At 40.3% G+C, this 21,074-nt stretch overlaps 1 protein-coding gene across 1 annotated transcript in view; it reads left to right on the top strand.

Moving 5' to 3' along the window:
- MYO1D (myosin ID) overlaps positions 1-21,074 on the top strand; it is a 361,445-nt gene that overhangs the window by 87,194 nt on the left and 253,177 nt on the right. Inside the window, exons 2-6 of the mRNA XM_040244025.1 lie at positions 11,316-11,524; positions 14,257-14,350; positions 16,953-17,118; positions 18,836-18,889; positions 20,351-20,446. Of these exons, the coding sequence (XP_040099959.1) occupies positions 11,316-11,524; positions 14,257-14,350; positions 16,953-17,118; positions 18,836-18,889; positions 20,351-20,446 (619 nt within the window). The remainder of the gene's footprint in view (positions 1-11,315; positions 11,525-14,256; positions 14,351-16,952; positions 17,119-18,835; positions 18,890-20,350; positions 20,447-21,074) is intronic.

Genomic DNA, 21,074 nt, shown 5'->3' with positions numbered 1-21,074 from the left:
CCTATGTCTCAGCTCAAAGACAGCCAAGCAGAAAGGATGCCTTCTTACCCATTTAATTCTAGTCAGGCCTTTGATGGCTGGATGAGGCTCAGACGTTGGGGAGGGCGCTCTGCTTTACTCAGTCTCCTGATTGTAGTATAATCTTAACCAAAAAGGCAACACCCAGAGTAATGTTTGACCAAATATCTGGGCACTCCATGGCCCAGTCAACTTGACACGTCAAACTGATCATCTCAGGCACATATGTTACTAATAGTTTGTTTCAATATTGGGTGATATTAATTTTACTTAGTTGGTTTAAGGTGGTTATAAGGTTTCTCCATTGTAAAATTATTGTCTTTCTCTTTTGTAATTAAGAAGTGATTTGCAGGGAGATCCTTTGAGTCCATGTAAATATCTTCTTCCTTGTCATATTTTCAACTCCTCGTCTTAGCACACACGGATCATTGTCTAACTCACATCATTCCTTCTATATTTCTTAAGTGGCTTTCCACTCTAAAAGGCTTTTCCTTCTCTTATTTATTCCTTTTTTATATTAATGTGGATGCATAGATTCTTACTGTATTCAAAGGATTATAATGTTCCTGGCATTATTTATCTTAATGTGCACGTGGTCCCAGATTTGATCAGGGAACCGTTCATTCACCCAGTGGCTCCTCTGTCCTTTTAACTTTTCCCTCTCCTTCCTTGAGTACTATTTTCTGTCCCTACTTTATGTCACAACATGGTATTCCAGGCTCATCTTCTGTTTTCCTGTACAAGCTCTGGAGTCAGTTTTTCTCCAAGGAACCCTGGGTCCTTTTAGTTAAGAAGGATAATATTTACAAGCCAACATCTGGGTGTCATTGCTTCTAAGCGCTCTCAGCAGATGGAACTAGGAAATGTGTGTGTTTATACATCATTCTCCGTTTATCCCCCATAAGCCATAAGTTTGTACTGAATTCTCCAATTCTAAGTCAACCCCACATATTTTGTAACTTCTCTGCCAGTGAAAAACCTGTCTTGATTGGAGTAGGTACCATTCAGTTATATTTTCCTGGGATAAAAATTGCTAATAGTAGTAGTAGTGTTAGTCGCTCAGTTGTGTCCAACTCTTCGCAACCCCATGGACTGTAGCCCTCCAGGTTCCGCTGTCCATGGGATTCTCCAGGCAAGAATCCTGGAGTGGGTTGCCCTTCTCTTCTCCAGGGGATCTTCCTGACCTTTATATCTAAATTTTGCTAAGTTTCCTACGTGAAGGGAAAGACTTTTTTATGTTGAATCCTGGGGATATGACCCATTTTTAGCCAGGGTGACATCTTGCTTTGTTTAATACTCCCTCCCCACCCTACCCCCAATTTTTGAAAGTCACAAAGAAATAAGAGAAGTTTACTCAGTGAAACTAAGTATATAAGTAGGAAAAATGGTAATGATGGCAGATGATTTAAAGTTTTGCATACCTGATAGCCTGGATTTTCTTGTAAGTAGAATGCAAAACCATTTTCTGAGAGAGTGTTGTTCAGTCGCTCAGTCGTGTCTGACTCTGCAACTCCATGGACTGTAGCCTACCAGGCTCCTCCGTCCATGAGATTTTCCAGGCAAGAATACTGGAGTGGTTTGCCATTTCCTTCTCTAGGAGATCTTCCTGACCCAGGGATTGAACCCGGCTCTCCCGCATTGTAGGCAGATACTTTACCATCTGAGCCACCAGGATATGAATAAATAGTTAGACTTATGTTTTCAGATCATGCCTCCTGCTGTATGGAGATTGAAATGGGGCAGACCAGTTAAGAGGATACCTGTGATGGGAATGTTATCTATGACTCCATATTCTTTAAAAAAATTTTTTTATTGGTTGCTTTACAATGTTGTATTCATTTCTGCTGTACAGCAAAGTGAATCAGCTATGCACATATGTACCCTGTTTTTCGGATTTCCTTCCCGTTTAGGTCACCTCAGAGCACAGAGCAGAGTTCCCTGTGCTATACGATTGATTCTTGTTTGTTATATATTTAATAGTAGTGTGAAAGAGGAGAGTGAAAAAGCTGGCTTAAAGCTCAACATTCATAAAACTAACATCATGGCCTCCGGTCCCATCACTTCATGGGAAATAGATGGGGAAACAGTGGAAACAGTGTCAGACTTTATTTTTCTGGGCTTCAAAATCACTGCAGATGGTGATTGCAGCCATGAAATTAAAAGATGCTTACTCCTTGGAAGGAAAGTTATGACCAACCTAGATAGCATATTCAGAAGCAGAGACATTACTTTGCTGACTAAGGTTCGTCTAGTCAAGGCTTTGGTTTTTCCTGTGGTCATATATGGATGTGAGAGTTGGACAGTGAAGAAGGCTGAGCGCCGAAGAACTGATGCTTTTGAAGTGTGGTGTTGGAGAAGACTCTTGAGAGTCTCTTGGACTGCAAGGAGATCCAACCAGTCCGTTCTGAAGGAGATCAGCCCTGGGATTTCTTTGGAAGGAATGATGCTAAAGCTGAAACTCCAGTACTTTGGCCACCTCATGAGAAGAGTTGACTCATTGGAAAAGACTCTGATGCTGGGAGGGATTGGGGGCAGGAGGAGAAAGGGATGACAGAGGATGAGATGGCTGGATGGCATCACCGACTCGATGGATGTGAGTCTGAGTGAACTCCGGAAATTGGTGATGGACAGGGAGGCCTGGCATGCTGCAATTCATGGGGTTGCAAAGAGTCGGACACAACTGAGCGACTGAACTGAACTGATGTGTCCATCCCAGTCTCCTAATTCATCCCACCCCCACTTCCCCTGTGACTCCATATTCTTGCTAACATTGTTCACTATAAAACCCTTGATCTATAGGTGAAAAATTGTACCACTGATTTGCATTTCATTAAATGAAAACTGAAATTGAAACATGTTTTCACAGAACTTATTTTGGTATAACTTAGTTGCACCAGTTTCCTAGAGTTGCTGTAACAAATTACAACAAGCAAAGTGTCTTAAAGCAATGGGCAGTGACTGTCTCACAGTTCTGAAGGCTGGAAGTCCAAAATGAAGGTATCAGCCGGCCTTGCTCTCTCTGAAGCCTGTAGAAGAGAAGTCCTTCCCCACCTCCTCCTAGCTTCCAATGATGACCCCCAGACCGTGGCGTTCCTGGGCTCATAGCTGCATCTGCCTCTGTCCTCACGGGGCATCCTCCCTGTCCATCTGTCATCACAGGCATTTTCCTCTTCTTGGAAGGACAGCAGTCACACTGGATTAGGGCCCATCCAGTGACCTCATCTTGATCACATCTGCAAAAGCCCCATTTCCAAATAAGGTTACCCTCCCAGCTACCAGGGCTAAGGACTTCAGCATACCTTCCTGGGGGAACACAACTCAAGCCATCACACTAATAATCTGCTTTTGGGTTTGTTTTTTTCCTTCTAGGTGGCTAGCTCGTTTTCTAACACTGTGGACGTTCATTATCAGTATTATTGCTGTTTTGAAATGTCACCATTATCATGTACAAAACCCTTCAGGAACACTCATTATGTCACCTCCATTACCTCCTGCTTCTCTCGTTTCCTTCTTTCTGCTTTAATTTTGTTTTTCCATTTCCTTTTGCTTACATGTCTCCACCTCTTCTTGTCGCTGGCTTTTTGCAGCAGTGCCCATTCCTCTTTTTATATCTTTTAATATGACCTTCCTTTCTGTGGGTTTTTCTTTTCTTGAGCTCTTTCGGTGTATCTCCTTTAAAAATGATTTTTAAATATGAAAGCTCTTTTTAAAAATGATATTCTCTTTGATCTCCTGGTTTATAGGGCTATATATTCTTTACACTCTTTGCTTTCATGCAGGAATATTTTTTTCATAGCTTTTCTCCTTTGTGGCAAATTCTTACTTTCCTCGGGTATTCTTGATCTGCTTTTTGTCTGTCCAGTTCTTTTCCTTTTAACATGTGAACAAGGGCATCATTCTGATTCACTTTTTTCTTTTTTATTCATCTATTTTTTTACTTAAGTATGGTTGATTTATAGTGTTGTACCAATTTCTGGTGTACAGTGAAGTGACTCAGCTATGCACATACAGACATTCTTTTTTGGTTCACTTCAGATTATTGCCAACTTTGAATAGGTATGTTCCATTCTGGGTTGGTTAGTTGCTGAAAGTTAGTGTGCAGAAGGATCTGTAGATCTCCAAGTTTGGAATCTATTACTTCCAGACCTTTTCTCACCAACGCTCTGCCCGGATATGGCAGGCAGTTTGCCCGACTAGCAAGCAGGTCCCATACATACATGTGAGACTTCTGGGAGACGAGTTAGCATTGCCTCTTTTCATTTATGGAGATCACCTGCCACAGAGCAATTGTACCTACTTTTTCATTTTCTCCTCGCCATTCTGACAACCTCCTTTTTTTTCCCTGCAAAAACGCAATTTCCACTCCTGTCTTTATTTATCTCCACCTTGTAGCTCTTCAAAAGTGTCAAATGGGACCTTTTGTTTTGCAGCCACTTGCATCCCCAGACCCTGCCATGCTTATCAAAAGATTGTTGGTTTGGGGACTTCCCTGGTGGTCTAGTGGTTAAGGCTCTGTGCTTCTGCTGCAGGGAGTGTGGCTTTGATCCCTGGTCAGGTAACTAAGGTTCTGCATGCTGTGTGGTGCAGCCAAAAAAAAAAAAAAAGTTGGTTTGGCCATTCGAGAGCTACAGCTGTTTCTGGAGGACTTGCTCCCGTGCCTGGACTTTGTAGAAGCGCATGCTCACTCTTAGCAGCCCCCTTCCGTGAGGGTCATTTTGCAGTGCTTTGCACCCTCTCTTCATAGATTGTATTTCTGAGTTGTGGCTAGTTTTCTGTTTTCTCCTAGATAAAGTTTTCTTTTCTGGTTTTGTCTTGTTGTTGATTTTTCAGAGGGTAGAGTAGAGCTAAGATATCATTACTCCAGCCTCCTTAAATGGGCATGCCTTAGGTCAGCAGTCCCCGACCTTTTTGGCACCAGGGACCAGTTTTGTGGAAGACAGTTTTTCCACAGAGCGGAGTTGGGTATGCTTTCAGGATGATTCAAGCCTATTACATTTATTGTATGCTTTATTTCTATTATTATTACATCAGCTCCATCTCAGATCACCAGGCATTAGATCCCGGAGGTGGGGGACCCCTGCCTTAGGTGGTGTTTGGAGTTGATACTGGATTCAGCCCTAGAGAACTTGAGTGTTTAGAGATTGTGAGGAAAGAGGAGCCAGCAAAGGAGATTGAGGATGAAACCCCAAGAATGCACAGAAGCCAGGAAGAAATGGAGGGAGGAAATAGGAGTCGATGTCAGATGCTTCTGAGAAGCCAGTATGATGAGGGCAATCAGCCAATGGATTTAGCAGTTTCACTGGGGACTTAACTTTGGGAGGGCTTATCTGGTGGCCCAGACGGTAAAGCATCTGCCTGCAATGTGCGAGACCCGGGTCTGATCCTTGGTTTGGGAAGATCTGCTGGAAAAGGAAATGGCAACCCACTCCAGCACTCTTGCCTGGAAAATCCCATGGACGGAGGAGCCTGGTAGGCTATACAGTTCATGGGGTCGCCTAGAGTCGGACACAACTGAGCGACTTCACTTTCACTTAACTTTGGGAAGTTGATTAAGGTTTACTGAAGTGCTAGAGAGGAACCCAAATTGAAGGTGTAATAGAAGACAAAAAACTGGCAGGTATAGGTGTAGGTGAACTCTTGTCCTGAGAAGTATGAACATTATTTATAGCAATTTAAGATTTCCTTCACATTGAAAAGGGAAAGAAAACAGGCCAGTTGATGTGGTTAAGCATCACCTATTTGAAAATGTATGTTCTCATGAAATAAATAGTATTTATTCATGAATAAAAATTTTATTAAGTGCACAGTAGACTAAGTGCCTATTTTATTAAGTGCACAGAGAATTTTCCTCCTGATGATAATTAATAGTTTAAGAAGTCACTCAAGGGTAACCCTGAATTCTGTTAGTGGGTGAGCTTCTAAGTCCATGGGAGTGCATTTTGGAATTTCATCATCCAAAATAAATTCCTGTTTCTCTTCCACCCATCTCAAGGTTAAATATATTTTTGTCTCTCATGCTCAGTGTATGTTCAAATTCTACCCACTATCCCTTTAAAACAACTTGAATTTATCTTTCCTTCATTTCTACTCTTGTTCCTTCCATTGAGACCCTGCCTTATTGATCTCTTTAGCTAGAAGAGTCTTCCTTTTCAGTCACATTCAATTTAGATTTCCTCAACCTAGATTTCAAAGCCTTTTGTGTCAGAAAATAACCTGAACGCCCATCAGTGGGTGAATGGATGAAGATGTGGTACAATGGAATACTGAAGAAGGAATTCTTGCCGTTTGTGAAATGAGGGCGTTATGCTAAATGAAATAAGTCAGAGATGAAAAACTAATACCATGCTATCCCATTTGTATGTGGACTCAAAAAAAAAAAAAAGGAAAACAAAAACACAAAACCCAAGTGCATAGATAGAGAAAGCAGATTGGTGATTGCCAAAGATGGGGTTGGGGTGGGGGATAAGAAATGGGTGAAGGGAGTCGAAAGGTACAAGCTTCAAGTCATAAAATAAGGAAGTCATGGGAATATAATGGACAGCATGGTGACTATTGCTAATGATACTGTATTGCATATTTGTAAGTTGCTAAGAGAGTAGATCTTAAAAATTCTCATCACAAGAAAGTAGCGATGGATAAGGACAGATTTTATCTAGACTTACTGTGGTGACTGTTTCACAGTATATACAAATATTGAACCCTTATGTTGTACACCTGAAACAAATACAGTGTTGTATGTCAATTTTACCTCAATTTTTTTAAAAAAGAAAACCCTATCATATCGTATCAAATCTGACTCCCTCCTGCTTTTTCTGTTGCTCTCTGACATTGTCTGATGCAAGTCTGCTCTGGTTAGGCCAGCCTCCTTCCCATACTTCTAACCTTGCCACATGGTCTGTCTTCTTGCCTAGGTTCATGTTCACAGGTGAGCACTTCATTATCGTTAGTGTTGCTCTGTGGGGGGTTCCCCACCCCAGCGATGGTGTACACACAGTCTGTCCATGTCCGATCTGAGAGAGCTATGTACATCTTGACTTCTTGTTGTAGGTGATCTTTTGTACAAGCACATGCAAATTAACAAGGCCATGTTTTTCTTTAAAAAAAAAAAAAAGTTTAAAGAAGTCTATATTTTTTAAAATGTTTCAGAATTCATGTATAAGACATAACCTTGGTATTGTCTCCATTGCTATTCACTAATTCAAAAGCTTAGTACCTCTTTGTTTCATTCAGAAGGCAGTGAAAATATCCGGCCCATTCAATAAATATTTTAAATAAATTCCTTTTAATAATTGTTTTAAAAATCAATTGCTGTTAAGCTGTTTTCACTATTTGGGAAGTTTCAAAGGGGGAAAAAAATGTGAACAGAGCAAAGACCATATAGTCCTAGAGTCAGAGATAGGGTGCCATGAATGGCTTCCTAAAGGAGCTGATGCTTGGACTTTTGAAGGAGTAGGAATCTCTAAGCATATGATGTAAAGAGACAGGTGGAGAAAGGTATTTAGGCGGAATGGACCCCATGGACAAACCACGCAGGCCTGGTGGCCCTGGGAACTGTAAATAGCTCATTAATGTGACAGCAAGAGTGACAGGGGCTGAGTGGATGGGTGGCAGTGTTGCGAGGAGTTGAAAGAGTAAAATAGAGAGAATCATGGAGGCCAGAACATACATGTGCCCTGCTGTGGTTTGTCTATTACCCTTCATGGTTCCATATCAAAAGGCATTCGTTGTGATCATCTTTGCCACCATGGTACATGCTTTTAGTATCTTAACTATCACACTCTATTATTTATTTACAATACTTCCCTGTTCTTTGGGCTTCCCCTGTGGCTCAGCTGGTAAAGAATCTGCCTGCAATGCGGGAGACCTGGGTTCGATCCCTGGTTTGGGAAGATCCCTTGGAGAAGGGAAAGGCACACTCCAGTATTCTGGCCTAGAGAATTCCATGGACTATACCCATGGGGTCACAAAGTCAGACACGACTGAGCAACTTTCACTCACTCACTCCCTGTTCTTTATTCCTTTTTTAATCCCCAGAGTCAGGTCCAGCGCCTGGCACAAAGTTGATATTTGAATAATGAATTGTAAAATTTCTGAAACATGAAATATTTCAGATAGAATGAATGATAAAAGTTTATCATCAAAGGTTTGCACACAGAGATCGTAGAAATGCCTCCCTTGGTCTCTCGAAAGAGATGGTGTCAGGCATTTGTCATCGAGGATGATTACTGCCTTTCCTCCTGGAGACAACCAGGGTGGTGAGGATTACCTAAGTGCTGGCAGACTTCATACCCTGCGGCTCTCCAAAACAAGTGGAACTCTTGGGTTGGTGTTAAGGTGTGTGTTGGCACCATCTAGTGGTGGTTTTAATACCTGGCCGAATTGAAAGTTTCATCATTCATCACCAAACTGTTCCTGAAGCGTTGTATTTCATGTCATATCTTGTTCAGCCTTAGCCACTGTCTTCAACTTCATAGCTAGCATTGGAAGTTTTATATATTGCGTTTTACAAAGATGCTCTCAAGTTTTAATAAACAAGACACTCTATTTGAAATAAAATGGAATTTCAGAGGAAGTGCAGGGTTGGACAGACCTGGAATCTTAGAACAACATTCTAATCTCATATGTTATTTGCTGTCTCTTAGTCACAGAGTTCCAGACTCATGAGGTAATATTTTTTTTCAAACATCCTCCTCCTTCTCTCTGTTTTTTCTGTTTGGACGGTGTTTTTTAAACTAAAGAATTTTGTCCTTTGAGTTCTTATCTTTGAAGAAAGCTGTTGAGTGTGTCCTTCAACCATACAGGTTAAACCAGAAAGGCTTGAGTGGAGAATCTTAGCTGCTCCTTGCTTTTGTGGGTCTTTGAGTATGAGTTATGTGGACATGTTCCTTGTGACTTATGTTGATTGACAGCTGAGGCAGGGAATCAGATTATGATCACTGTATTAACTCCTCGTGTGGGGGGATGGTTGTGCTTCTAGTAGCAATGTTAATAAAATAAAAGCATTTATTAAAAATCTCCTTCATGCAGAACATAATTGGATGCATAAGATTAATTGCCTTTTTTTTTTTTAAGTACTTACTCAGTGCTGGAGGGAGGGAAGGATATAATAATCACCATTTTATAGGTGAAGGAGCTGAAACTTGTGGAGGTTAAGCAGCTTTCACAGTCTCTCAGCTCTTAAATTTGCAATGTGAACCTTTGGACCCGGGTATCAAGGACTCTGGGGTTGGTGCATTTAGCTGCCACAGAAACTTTCTGTCCAACAATGGGAAGAATGCATAAGAAAACCACAGAAGAAGGCACAGAAAACCTTAAAGTTGCCAGTAACTCTCATTTAAGCATACACCAACTGCTTGATAAAAATCGTGGTATTAATTTATTGCTGACATTATCAGCATGTTTGTTTCCACTCCTAATTATAGCCGACAGCCTTCATTCCAGTGCAAAGGGAGTTTAAGGGTCTTGCCCTCTGGTCTCTAGTTAGGCTTTAGTTATTGCCTTGCTGCACTTACTCGACAGCAGGAGTGCTCAGAGACCCAGCCACTGTCTGTGGACCAGCATCCTCCCTGTTGGCACTCCCTTCTTCCAGCTCTTCGACATGAGCTCTGTCTGTGTGAGTCTCTCGGCAGGTGGAGTATGTCGTGCCAGCCACTTGTGTAGAAATGCCCGTAAGGTATTGGCTTTATATGTGTTTATAAGTATGAATTAATGTGTCAGTGGTAAATATATACGGGTTTTCTAAATTTTGTGTTGAATTTTTTCTTTGCGGATATAGACGCATGGTTTTGCACAGTTGGAATCATATCATGCGTGCTCAGGGGTTTTTTACTCTTTTTTCTTTCTTAGTTCCTCTGGCTTCCTTCCAGCTGCCCACATGGCCTTCCTCCTCATCACCCTACTATATGTGTTTAAAAATACGTAAGACATAACATGATGCAGCCTTCCATATTTTTCCATGCTCATGTAATCATTTACAAAATATATTTATGTACAGTTATATATGGGCTTCCCAGGTGGTGCTAGCGGTAAAGAACTCGCTTGCCAATGCAGGAGGCATAAGAGACGTGGGTTTGATCCCTGGGTGGGACCAATCCCCTGGAGGAGGGCATGGCAACCCACTCCAGTATTCTTGCCTGGAGAATCCCATGGACAGAGGAGCCTGGCTGGGTACAGTCCATAGGGTCACACACAGTTGAACATGACTGAAGTCCACACACGCACAGTTAGGTACCTGTCACATACATATACAGAGTGGATTTTTAGCCTCTTATATGTGTGAGTGGTGGGATCGTGTTATACTTTTTAAAATATACATACTTTTCAATCAGCTATCCTATTCCTGGAGATCCGTTTCACAGAAATGAAAGCAGTGATTTGTAAGATTATGTGCCAAGAGTATTTTCTACAGTATTGCTCATGATAGCAGGAAGAAAGTGGAGTGATCAAATCAATAAGTATATATCTGCACTGGAATTTTAGGCAGTCACTTTTTTTTTAAGTGGATTTTATTTATGCCAGAAATGTCTCCTCTATTGTTCTCCCTGGTATGGATGTTACTGTTTTATTCCTTTACTAACATTTTTGTGGGGTTTCAAGAGGGAGAAGAAATAGATATATTTGGACAATTTTCTTTACAATTGAAAATCTGGCTAAATGGGTTTCAAGACCTGCTTAACTTCTGTATCTTTTCCTCCTAGAGCTCTTATATTATCCCACCCATTTTTATTTCTTTCTTCTTCTTACTCCTTTGTATTTTAGAAATTAGAAAATTTCCAGCCTCTGGTATTACTTAATTGGAGGCTAATTACTTTCAAATATTTTAGTGGTTTTCTCAGCCTCGGGTATTAAATTCTTCTTTCTCTCTTGGCTGATAACCCCTACTGGTCTTTTTACCAGCAGCAGCCACAGGGACACAGCTTCAAGCATTAACTCCAAAAGTAAACTCAGAATCGTGACGTGTCAGTTCTCAAGTTGCTCCTGGGATATTTGGGTTTTCTTGGAAATAAGAGACTTGTAGGAAAGAAACAGCATTTCTGCTTAACCATACCTGGGCTTCCCTGGTGGCTCAGTGGTAAAGAATCCGCCTGCCACCGCAGGAGACGCCGGTTCGATCCCAGGTAAGGAAGGTTCCCTGAAGAAGGAAATGGTAACTCACTCAAGTATTCTTGCCTGGGAAATCCCATGGACAGAGGAGCCTGGTGGGCTACAGTCCACGGGGTGGCAAAGAGTCGAACACAACTTAGTGACTAAACAACAATAACCACAGCCATGTCTTCCTTTCTCCCACTTGTGTGCAGATTTGAAAAAGGACGCATCTACACATTCATTGGGGAAGTCGTCGTCTCTGTGAATCCCTACAAGTCGCTGAACATTTACGGGAGAGACACGATCGAGCAGTACAAAGGGCGTGAGCTGTACGAGAGACCCCCGCATCTTTTTGCCATTGCTGATGCTGCTTACAAGGCTATGAAGAGGCGATCGAAAGACACTTGCATTGTGATATCAGGTATTTAAGGAGATCCCTGTGCTTCCAACGTCAACATGTATTTAATTTATTTAGGTTCTCAAATGTCCAAATGATTAACTAGATATTCTTTGAAGTTAAAAGCTTAAATAATTTTATCGGAGAAAGAACTGTAACCAACATTAAATGCCAGATCATCTCTGTCATTTCTGACCATCCACTAGTCTCAGTTCATTTACACGTTATATATTACATTTGGAAGGACTTCTGGTCAATTTTGTAGACTGAGCTGACATGGGAAATTCGTCCTCTCATCTCAAATGCATAGAGCTACTGGATAAAAATGTAACAAAGTTTATTTTAGATAATCAGAGAATGAAACCAGGAGAATGACATCCTAAGTTCCCATCAAAAAGGAAGTCCAAGTTCAGACTGGTGAACAGGATGGAGCTGGCGTCACGGGACATACAGAGGCATGGGGGCTGGAAATGGGCTCAGAGTTGGGGGCTGGAGCTGTAGAAGCCTGCAGGGGGATAAACAGGTGCCAGACCCTGGGTGCCCAAGAATAGGAGCCGAGTTCTCTGTGTAAAACTGAGCGCTTCAGGGAATCGTGTGAGTGAGTTGGAAACAAGAAAATACCTGCCCGCTGGCCCGTGGTGGCCTCTTCCAAATTGTGGGACTTCCTCTCGATGCTCATAACACCTCATATTCGCATGAGTGGCTTTTATACTTTAAAAACCCTGTTGCGATCTTTATTGCATTTTGGTTGTCAGCTCTGTTCTCTGATCGGAACGTAGGACAGTTGTGTTTCTACTTCACGGATGAGAGTATTGAGGGTCAGAGAAGCGAGGCAACTTAGTGTTGCTGCTGCTGCTAAGTCGCTTCAGTCGCGTTCGACTCTGTGCGGCCCCGTAGATGGCAGAGTTATATTCTGGGACGGCCTTTATTAAAACAAAATTTGAAGGCAATATTGCCTGATTGTAAAAAGGGGGCAGGAGGGAAGCAGTTTTATAAATGTTTAAAGTGAAAGCAGGAAGTTTCTTTCTCTCTAATCCTTTGTTCTTCCCCAAATTCTCACAGTAACACCTGTGAACAATAAAGTGTTTATCCTTTTTTTTTTTTTTTTTTTGCCATACCGCACAGCATATGGGATCTTAGTTCCCTGACCAGGGATCAAACCCATGCCCCTTGCATTGGAAGAGTAGAGTCTTTAACCAATGGATCTCCAGAGAAGTCCCAAAAGCACTTCTCCTTTTATACATTTTCTCTGTGTGTGCAAATACATATAGTCATGCATGTATATTAATTATAATATATAATTATGTTAACACTGCTGCTGCTGCTGCTAAGTCACTTCAGTCGTGTCCGACTCTGTGCGACCCCATAGACGGCAGCCCACCAAGCTCCCCTATCCCTGGGATTCTCTAGGCAAGAATACTGGAATGGGTTGCCATTTCCTTCTCCAATGTTAACACTGCTATTACATTGTTAAATGGAAAAACAAGTTATGTAATGTTACAATGTTAACACTGCTATTACATAACTTGTTTTTCCATTTAACAATGTATAGTGGATATCTTTTCACAAGAAAACCTATAGAAGTAGTACAGTCTCTAACAATTGTGTAGGATGATGTTGAATAGTTGAATCATAATTTATTTACCCAATGCTCTACTAGTGGGCATATTACTTTCAGATTTTAGCGATAATACATAGAATAGCCTGCAGAAACAGCCTTAAAACCTTTGAAGATTATCATTTGATTATATTTGTATTTTTAGTATTTCTAGAGTATAAATTTCTGCACGTGGAATTTTGGGTCACAAGGGATAAACATTTAAAAATCTGGACAGATAATTATAAACTTATCCCTTCTCCCGTCCTTACGTGAGTTTTCATGCTTTTTCTGTGACACCATATGTTTGGAGCTTGCTGCTTTTGTTTTTCACTAAAATTGCTGTAATTAAGGAAACTTTCATCCCCATTAAAATGTTTTTTTAAAAACTCTGCTATAGCAAACAGTTACATGAATTTCACTGTAGCCACTGTTTGTCACTTTTCTTGTTTCTTTTCCACTGGACTTCAGAGTCACTGCCAAGTACTAAGACTTTAAGGAATTACTGTGCCACATTTTATCCCCTGATATTTTTTGCTAAGTACGTCTTGATCTGTCATCTGTTATTTTGCTTCTACAATAGTTTTAATTTTTTTTTTACCATGTTCAGATCCAGTAGAACCAATCCCATATCAAGATTGAATGAAATAACTCAAAAAAAAAAAAAAAGAAAGAAAACATAAAAGATTTCAAATGAATTACATCAAATCTTGACAAATGGTGACATCCCTTGGAGTGGTCCAATGGCTAAGACTCCATGTTCCCAATGCAGGGGGCTTGGGTTCAGTCCCTTCAGGGGACTAGATCCCACATGCTGCAACTAAGACATGGCACAGTCAAATAAAAATAAATATATTTTTAAGAACTTTACAAATGTATGGATACCAAGGGGAAAAAGGGGGTATGATGGATGGAAGATCAGGATTGACATGTATCTACTACTGTGACTAAAATAGATAACTAATCAGAATCTTCTGTACAGCACAGGGCACTCTGCTCAGTGCTCTGTGGTGAGCTAAAAGGGAAGGAAATCTAAAAGAGAGAGGATATATGTGTCCATGTAGCTGCTTCACTTTGCCATACAGTAGAAACTAACAGAACCTTGTAAAGCAATGGTACTCCAATTTTTTTTTTTTTAATTTTTGAATTTTCCCCCTAGGGGAAAGCGGAGCTGGTAAAACAGAAGCCAGTAAGTACATTATGCAGTACATTGCGGCCATCACCAACCCCAGTCAGAGAGCAGAGATCGAAAGGTAAGGGCCGTCTAACCATGGGGGAAAGTTCTCGCTGGAGCCTCATTTTCTATACAGACTGGACTAGGTTAGGCCTACACTCTGATATGCATTGGGCACTTATTGATGGTTAAACTACTTTGATTCTCTTACTGCAGATCTCTGTGCTTTTATTTTTTAATAACTTGAGTTATCTTTACTTTTAAATTTTATTTATTCATTTGGGGATGCACTAGGACTTTGTTCCTGCGCACAGGTTTTCTCTAGTTGTGGCGAGAGGGGGCTCCTCTCCAGGTGTGGCACGCAGGCTTCTCATCGCGGTGGCTGCTCTCGTTGTGAAGCACAGGCTCAGTAGTTGTGACATATGGACCTGGTTGCTCCAAGGCTTGTGGAATCCTCGCGGACCAGGGATCGAACCTGTGTCTCCTGCACTGGCGGGCAGATTCTTAACGACTGAACCACCAGGGAGGTCCTCTCTGTGCTTTCATTTATATCCTTCTATTTCCGTACTCCTTTTTGATCGAAAGGTAGTGCTAAGGTAATTCCAGTCTGCAGCTGCCGCCTTCCGTGTTACGTGTGCTCAGCAAAGATGTAATAGTCTCCTGGGAGTTTGTATTGTTCAAGTATGCACAGGTTTCTTGCTCTTTCTATTGTACAAGCATCTTTTCTACACTGTGTCCTCTTTCCCTAGACTGAAAGGGGGCTCTGGGAGGCAGATGCATGCTGCCCAACTCTGTGACAACCAGAACCTTGCTATTAGAAGTTCCGAATAGGATTCATTTTCTAAAAGGGTTTCATACCACGTCGTTCTCTGCTCACCGCAAGCTGAGTGATGAAGCTGGTGTGCCCTGACCCAGCATTCAGTAGAGTGTCTGGTACATGCTCTTTACTTAGTAAATATTAAGGAGTAAATGCATGGGATTTTGTTTTTTTTTTTAGAAAGTTGGCTATAAAGCAACATGACTTTCTTATGTGGTGTGGATTTTCTGAAGAGAAAAAGAGCAACTTTCTAAAGTTGCTACTTTGGGACATCCCTGGAAGTCTAGTGGTTAAGACTCCACCTTCCAATGCAGGGAATGTGGGTTTGATCCTGGTCGGGGAGCTAAGATCTTACATGCCTCCTGGCCACAAAACCAAGATATAAAACAGAAGCAGTATTGTAACAAATGCAATAAAGATTTTTTAAATGGTCCACATCAAAAAAAAAAAATCCAAAGTTGCTAGTTTGAAACTCAGTATTTATTTACAGGACAGTCGCACTCTGTATATACATCTCAGTCTTCAGTTTTATGGGTAGAGAAAAAGGAAGCTGTGTTGGTAGAAAAGAGAATTTGGACTAGACTACCCTACATGGGCTTTCTTCTTTCATTGTAACTGGGCTCAATTGCCACATCAAAAGAGGTATCTTTCTTATTAGTGATACAGCCCCAATTGTGGTTCTGACTTTGCAACCTAATATGACAAGGACAAGGATATAAGTAAGTTTTTAGAATTTCCTTAGACTCTCAGGAGAGTAACTAGCTGAGAACTAAATTTTAGTTTGTTTTAAGAGTTAATTTCTAAGCCCAGTTGGTACAGTAAAGTAAGGCATGTTTACATTTACTGGCCTTTTAAGAGCATATCTGACCATAGTTTATAAACACTTTTCTTTATTTACCATAGCAAAGCAGTTTCCCCTGCTCCACTTAAAAGTGTACTTTTATTTGTCAGGAGTTAAGGTTGTAGGGTCACTTTTAAGTAGTGATGGAAGGTTATTTCAGTAATATGCCCATATAAGAGCAAGTATGTCAGTGAAATAGAAACAAAGACAAGACCTAGAATGAAGTTAAAATGTATCCACTGGGATAGAGAACTAGTGTTCATCAATAAAGAAAGACTTAACATCTTTTGTAATTATCTTTACTTAAAAATTGTACCTGGAAAAAAAAACAAACTTAAATAGCTGATACCTAAGAGAGATTCCATACAGCTCCAAACAAAATGATGAGCAGTTTCTAAACCAGTCAAGACCACATTGGTGATATATTAATCAGTGCAATAAATTTCACTAGGCTTTGTAAGCAAATACTTTAAAAAATGGAATCATTTTCCATATCACCATTCTTTTCAGAACATCTCTTTTTAATATTTTTATTTATGTAAATAAAATATGCTCATTTAATAGAAAAACTAAAAATTACATCATTGTGCAGAACATGAACGGTCCCTGAAATTCCACCTACCTACCCCATTAACCTAGGTAACCATAGTGAAGTATGTTGTCCCTTCCAGATTTGTAAGCATTTAGTAAAACATGTATGCGCACACACACAAACACACACACAACACAAAGATCATACTATTGTGTAATACATATTATTTTGCAACTTAATTTCTCATTAATATATTCTGGACCTCTTTCTAGGTAAGTGTATATTGTACTAGGAAACAAAAATTTATCTTCATCTATCCCTATTCATGGACATTTCTGTTGTTTAAAGGTTCTTGTTCTTTTGACGCTGCAAACAATGCTACAGTCAACTTCTCTATAGACATATTTGCATGTCTTTTCATGAAATCTAGTTTCTTAAAATGTCCAGTCTTTGAAATTTCTTGCAGTGACTTTCCTTTATCTGTGTTAAAGAGTGAAGAATATGTTGCTTAAGTCTAACTGTGTCCTGGAAGCTTTTGGAAACGCCAAAACCAACCGCAATGACAACTCAAGCAGGTTTGGAAAATACATGGATATCAACTTTGATTTCAAGGGAGACCCGATTGGTGGACACATCAATAACTATTTATTGGAGAAGGTAAAATGTGCTTGGGTTCTGAGGGTCGTGTTTGCAAATGCCGAATTTTTTAGGGGGAGCATGAGAATTGCGTTTTCAAATTGAGTTATAATTAATGTACAAGATTAGTTTCAGGTATACAATGCAGTGATTAGGTGATTTTATATATTATAAAATAATCACCTCAATAAGACCAATTACCATCCATCACCAGGCAAACTTATTACAGTATCATTGACTATATTCCCTATGTGTACATCACCTCCTCATTTGTAACTGGTAGTTTGTACCTCTTAAAACCCTTCAACTATTTCATCCATCCCTCCCCCCAACACCATCCTCTCTGACAACCACTGTTTGTTCTCTGTATCTATGAGTCTGTTAATGCTGAATGTTTTTTAAAAACCTGATTGTAGAATTTCTTTTACTGCTCCAAAGTAGCTTTTAATCCTGTTCTCCATCCCTTCTTGCCCCTCAGTTACTGTTCTGTGACATTAATGTTCTCTTTTAATGTTCTCTTATTAGCATTACAATGTCAAGTTGGGAAAAGTTATAGAATTTGTAGATAATGATTTAGGTGTGTGTGTGAAGAGGGGGTGATTGAACATGCGCCAACTTTTGGGTAAGGTTTAGCAAAAACCCATCTAGGATTAATCACTCCTACTCTTTTTTACACATCCTCCCATGTTTCTATTTTAATTAATTTGAAATCTCCTTTTCTTCCGGTTTCTATTTGTTCACTGCTTTATAGTAACATTTGTATATATATGTATATTTATCTAGTAATATAGTACTTTGTGGTTTTATAGTCTAATTATGAGGCATACTACATTTGTTCTGTGAAAACTTATTAGAGTATGTTTTTATCTGCCATGTGAGTGAAAGATCCAATTTGTAGAAGAGTCCAGTCAAAACTTTCCTCTTGGGACTGCTAGAGAGGCTGTGTCCTAACTAATCTGGAGTAGATTCACCTGGTTACAGCAGTTAAGGTTGAGCTTTACCAAGTTAAGTCGCCGCCTTGAACTGTACTCAGAGATGAACTGACCTACCTTCTCAGTTAAGGGCTTTCATCCCAATCATACCATAGCAACCTTTATGGCAACAGAATGCAGTCTAACCTTCATTTTTGTTTGTGAAGCTGAAGGCAGACTGTTCAGGAAACAGTGTTTTATCAGAGTCAGTTGAAAAAGGACAGGAAATGCCAGTTATTACCAGTCTGTGTTTTTTTTTCCAAAATGTTTCATGCCTTCACTTTATGTACATATTCAGGCAAAAGAATCCCCTTACATTTTGAGTCCTCTCTTAGGAGCAATCTTTTTGAAACCCTCTCAAGCAGAGGAATCTGTGGACGGATCTTGTTCGCCTGACTTTAGTACAAGATGTAAGATGGTGCTTTTGGAAATATTAGCAGATCCTCAGGAAGGGAATGCTGAGAGTATTCCTCCCTAAACATTCCTTCCTATTCTCCCCACTGCCAGTTCCCTCCCCCTGAAAATTCCATCTTTAGGCTCCAGGTTTTAAAAAATATCAAAATAGCTTCATTTTTGGAAAGTTTAAGAAAGAATTATCAAAAGATTGCCCAGAAAACTCCACGGGTTGGTCCGTCCCATCCACGGGGTCCTTAGGCCCTTTCCGTGCCCTGCTGGTACAGGGTTCTCTGGGAAAGTGGCTCTCATTTTGGTTTAGGAGTCCATTCTCAGATTAACGATTTTAATGCGTTTCTTCTTTCCCCCCTTAGTCTCGAGTTATTGTGCAACAGCCAGGAGAAAGAAGCTTTCATTCCTTCTATCAGGTTAGTAAGTTCTTGTGCAGATAATTGTCCGTTTCTTCAGGTGTGCATGAAATGAAATGGATTTTTACTTTGGGGACTCTCCCCTGCCTTGTGCCTCCCTCGCCTCCATCGGCCCGCAGTGCGTTACGCACGTGGGCACAGACGCATACACCCTCCCCCACGGGGCTCTTCAGGGACTTGACAAGCGTGACTGTTCTAAAAAGTTGGCAGGTAGTCAGCCAACCAGATGACTGCCTCAGTTGAGCGTTCCCTGTGTTTCTTTGCAGTGTAGTAACAGTTTAATGACGCTAAAAGCTTTTGAAATGATACATTCTCAATATGGTAAATTAGTTTTATTTTTCAGTTGGAGCTATTGTTCCCATTTTGCAGCACTCCAGAGATGGGAATACAAATTCAGGTTATTTTTGTTAAAAGAATCAATTTTAAAAACCTGATAGTTATGTTTTTTTCAGTAAACCAAAGCGTGCAGTTTAATATAGAGAATTTCAACATAGTGCCTTCTGAAATTCATATTCTATCAAGAAGGACGACGTGTATTGTATCTGTTTTTTGTTGATAATTCACCATGTTTTCAATAAAATAGTTTTATGCTAAATATAGGAGTTCTGTTATTTCAAGAACCCATGACTGGGATTTGCCTGGTGGTCCAGTGGCTAAGACACCAATGCAGGGGACCCAGGTTCAATCCCTGGTCAGGGAACTAGATCCCCCATGCCACCACTAAGGTCCCATGCAACCAAATTAATAACTTAATGTTTTTTTTTTTTAAAAAGAACCCATAACTTTTTCTGCAGTTGAGTGAAAGTTAAAATTTGTCTTTGTCCAGTTACAGTCCTGGCTACCCAATTGTCCTTTCCTGGGGTTAGAGTTTGAGGAGGAAAAGCTGTTTGTTTCCGGTATGATTCAACATATGACTAGCTGCTGATGCCTCTTAGATTGAAGGCAGTATTGACTTTTCCTGAATTCGAAACACAACTGCACACTGTCTAGATACAGGGTTGATAAGCATATAACGGCTACAGAGCGCTGGCTCCCGGTTCACACACAGCTACAGTCCAAGCAAGAACCTTTCATGCCAGCTATGTTGTGAAAGGGCTAAGAACTTTTAAGTGATTTTCCTTCTGACTGTATAACATTCTCCATCTCTGATGATGTTGAAGCCATTTCCCCTTGAGATAAAAAAATAAATCTTCAAAGCCAGAAACAGGAGGACCTGAGTGAATTAACCCAGAAGATGAAAAACAGCTAGTTTACCATTAAGTTTGGAGTAAGAACATGGTAACCCAATCTAGTCTTCTTGCCTAAAAACTTCCATGGACAGAGGAGGCTGGTGGGCTACAGTCCCTGGGGTCGCAAAGAGTCGGACATGACTGAGGGACTGAGCGCCATTAAGTTAGAATACGTGGTATATTGGGTTCAGTGGGTATATTGATAACTTATTTTTATTTCAATGTTTTTCAGCTGCTACAAGGAGGTTCAGATCAGATGCTACGTTCTCTGCATCTCCAGAAATCCTTGTCATCCTACAATTACATCCATGTTGGAGCCCAGCTAAAGGTAAGCATTTCCTTTTTGAGATGACTCAGATATAGAATCATAGAATCAGAAGGGACATTAATTAATTATCAGTTTCAGCCTGCCACCTTAAGGCAAATGAATGACTCTTTTATTCTATTTTTAAAATTCTCTAGGACAGAGATTCAATGTATTATTGGTGCAACAACTTTGCTTAATAATCTGTTACTATATTTTATCACCATCTGACAGGAAAGAAGTTTCTCTTTTGTGATCTTGGGGGTTTTTTAAAAATTTTTTAATCCCATTCCTTTTATTTTGACCCTCTAAAAATATTGTTACAAGGAGATCCACCGCAAAAGGAGGTATGATATGATTTGGCCAAAGGCAAGTTGGTAAAACAAAAAAAAGGCTGAAAAGCACTGTGGTTGAAGAATATCAGAGTTTTTCGGGGAAACAGTTTTGTGATCCTTGGAACATTTCTATTCAACTTTCACAATTTTTCCCCCTTCCCTTGCATGTAAAGCCCCTGCACACACATAACACCGATCCTTTTGCCCTTTTGTTTCTAATTCGTGTTCTGCTATACATATAACTTCTGCTAGCCAATTTGTAGCTAATCCTAATAATATAGTGATTTGTCAATGGTAGGTTATAAAACAGTAATTAT

This window comes from Oryx dammah, unplaced genomic scaffold (assembly GCF_014754425.2).
Source record: "Oryx dammah isolate SB20612 unplaced genomic scaffold, SCBI_Odam_1.1 HiC_scaffold_8, whole genome shotgun sequence".
Taxonomy (NCBI): domain Eukaryota; kingdom Metazoa; phylum Chordata; class Mammalia; order Artiodactyla; family Bovidae; genus Oryx; species Oryx dammah.
The sequence above is the reverse complement of the archived record's forward strand: the minus strand, read 5'-3'. Positions and strand labels throughout refer to the sequence as shown.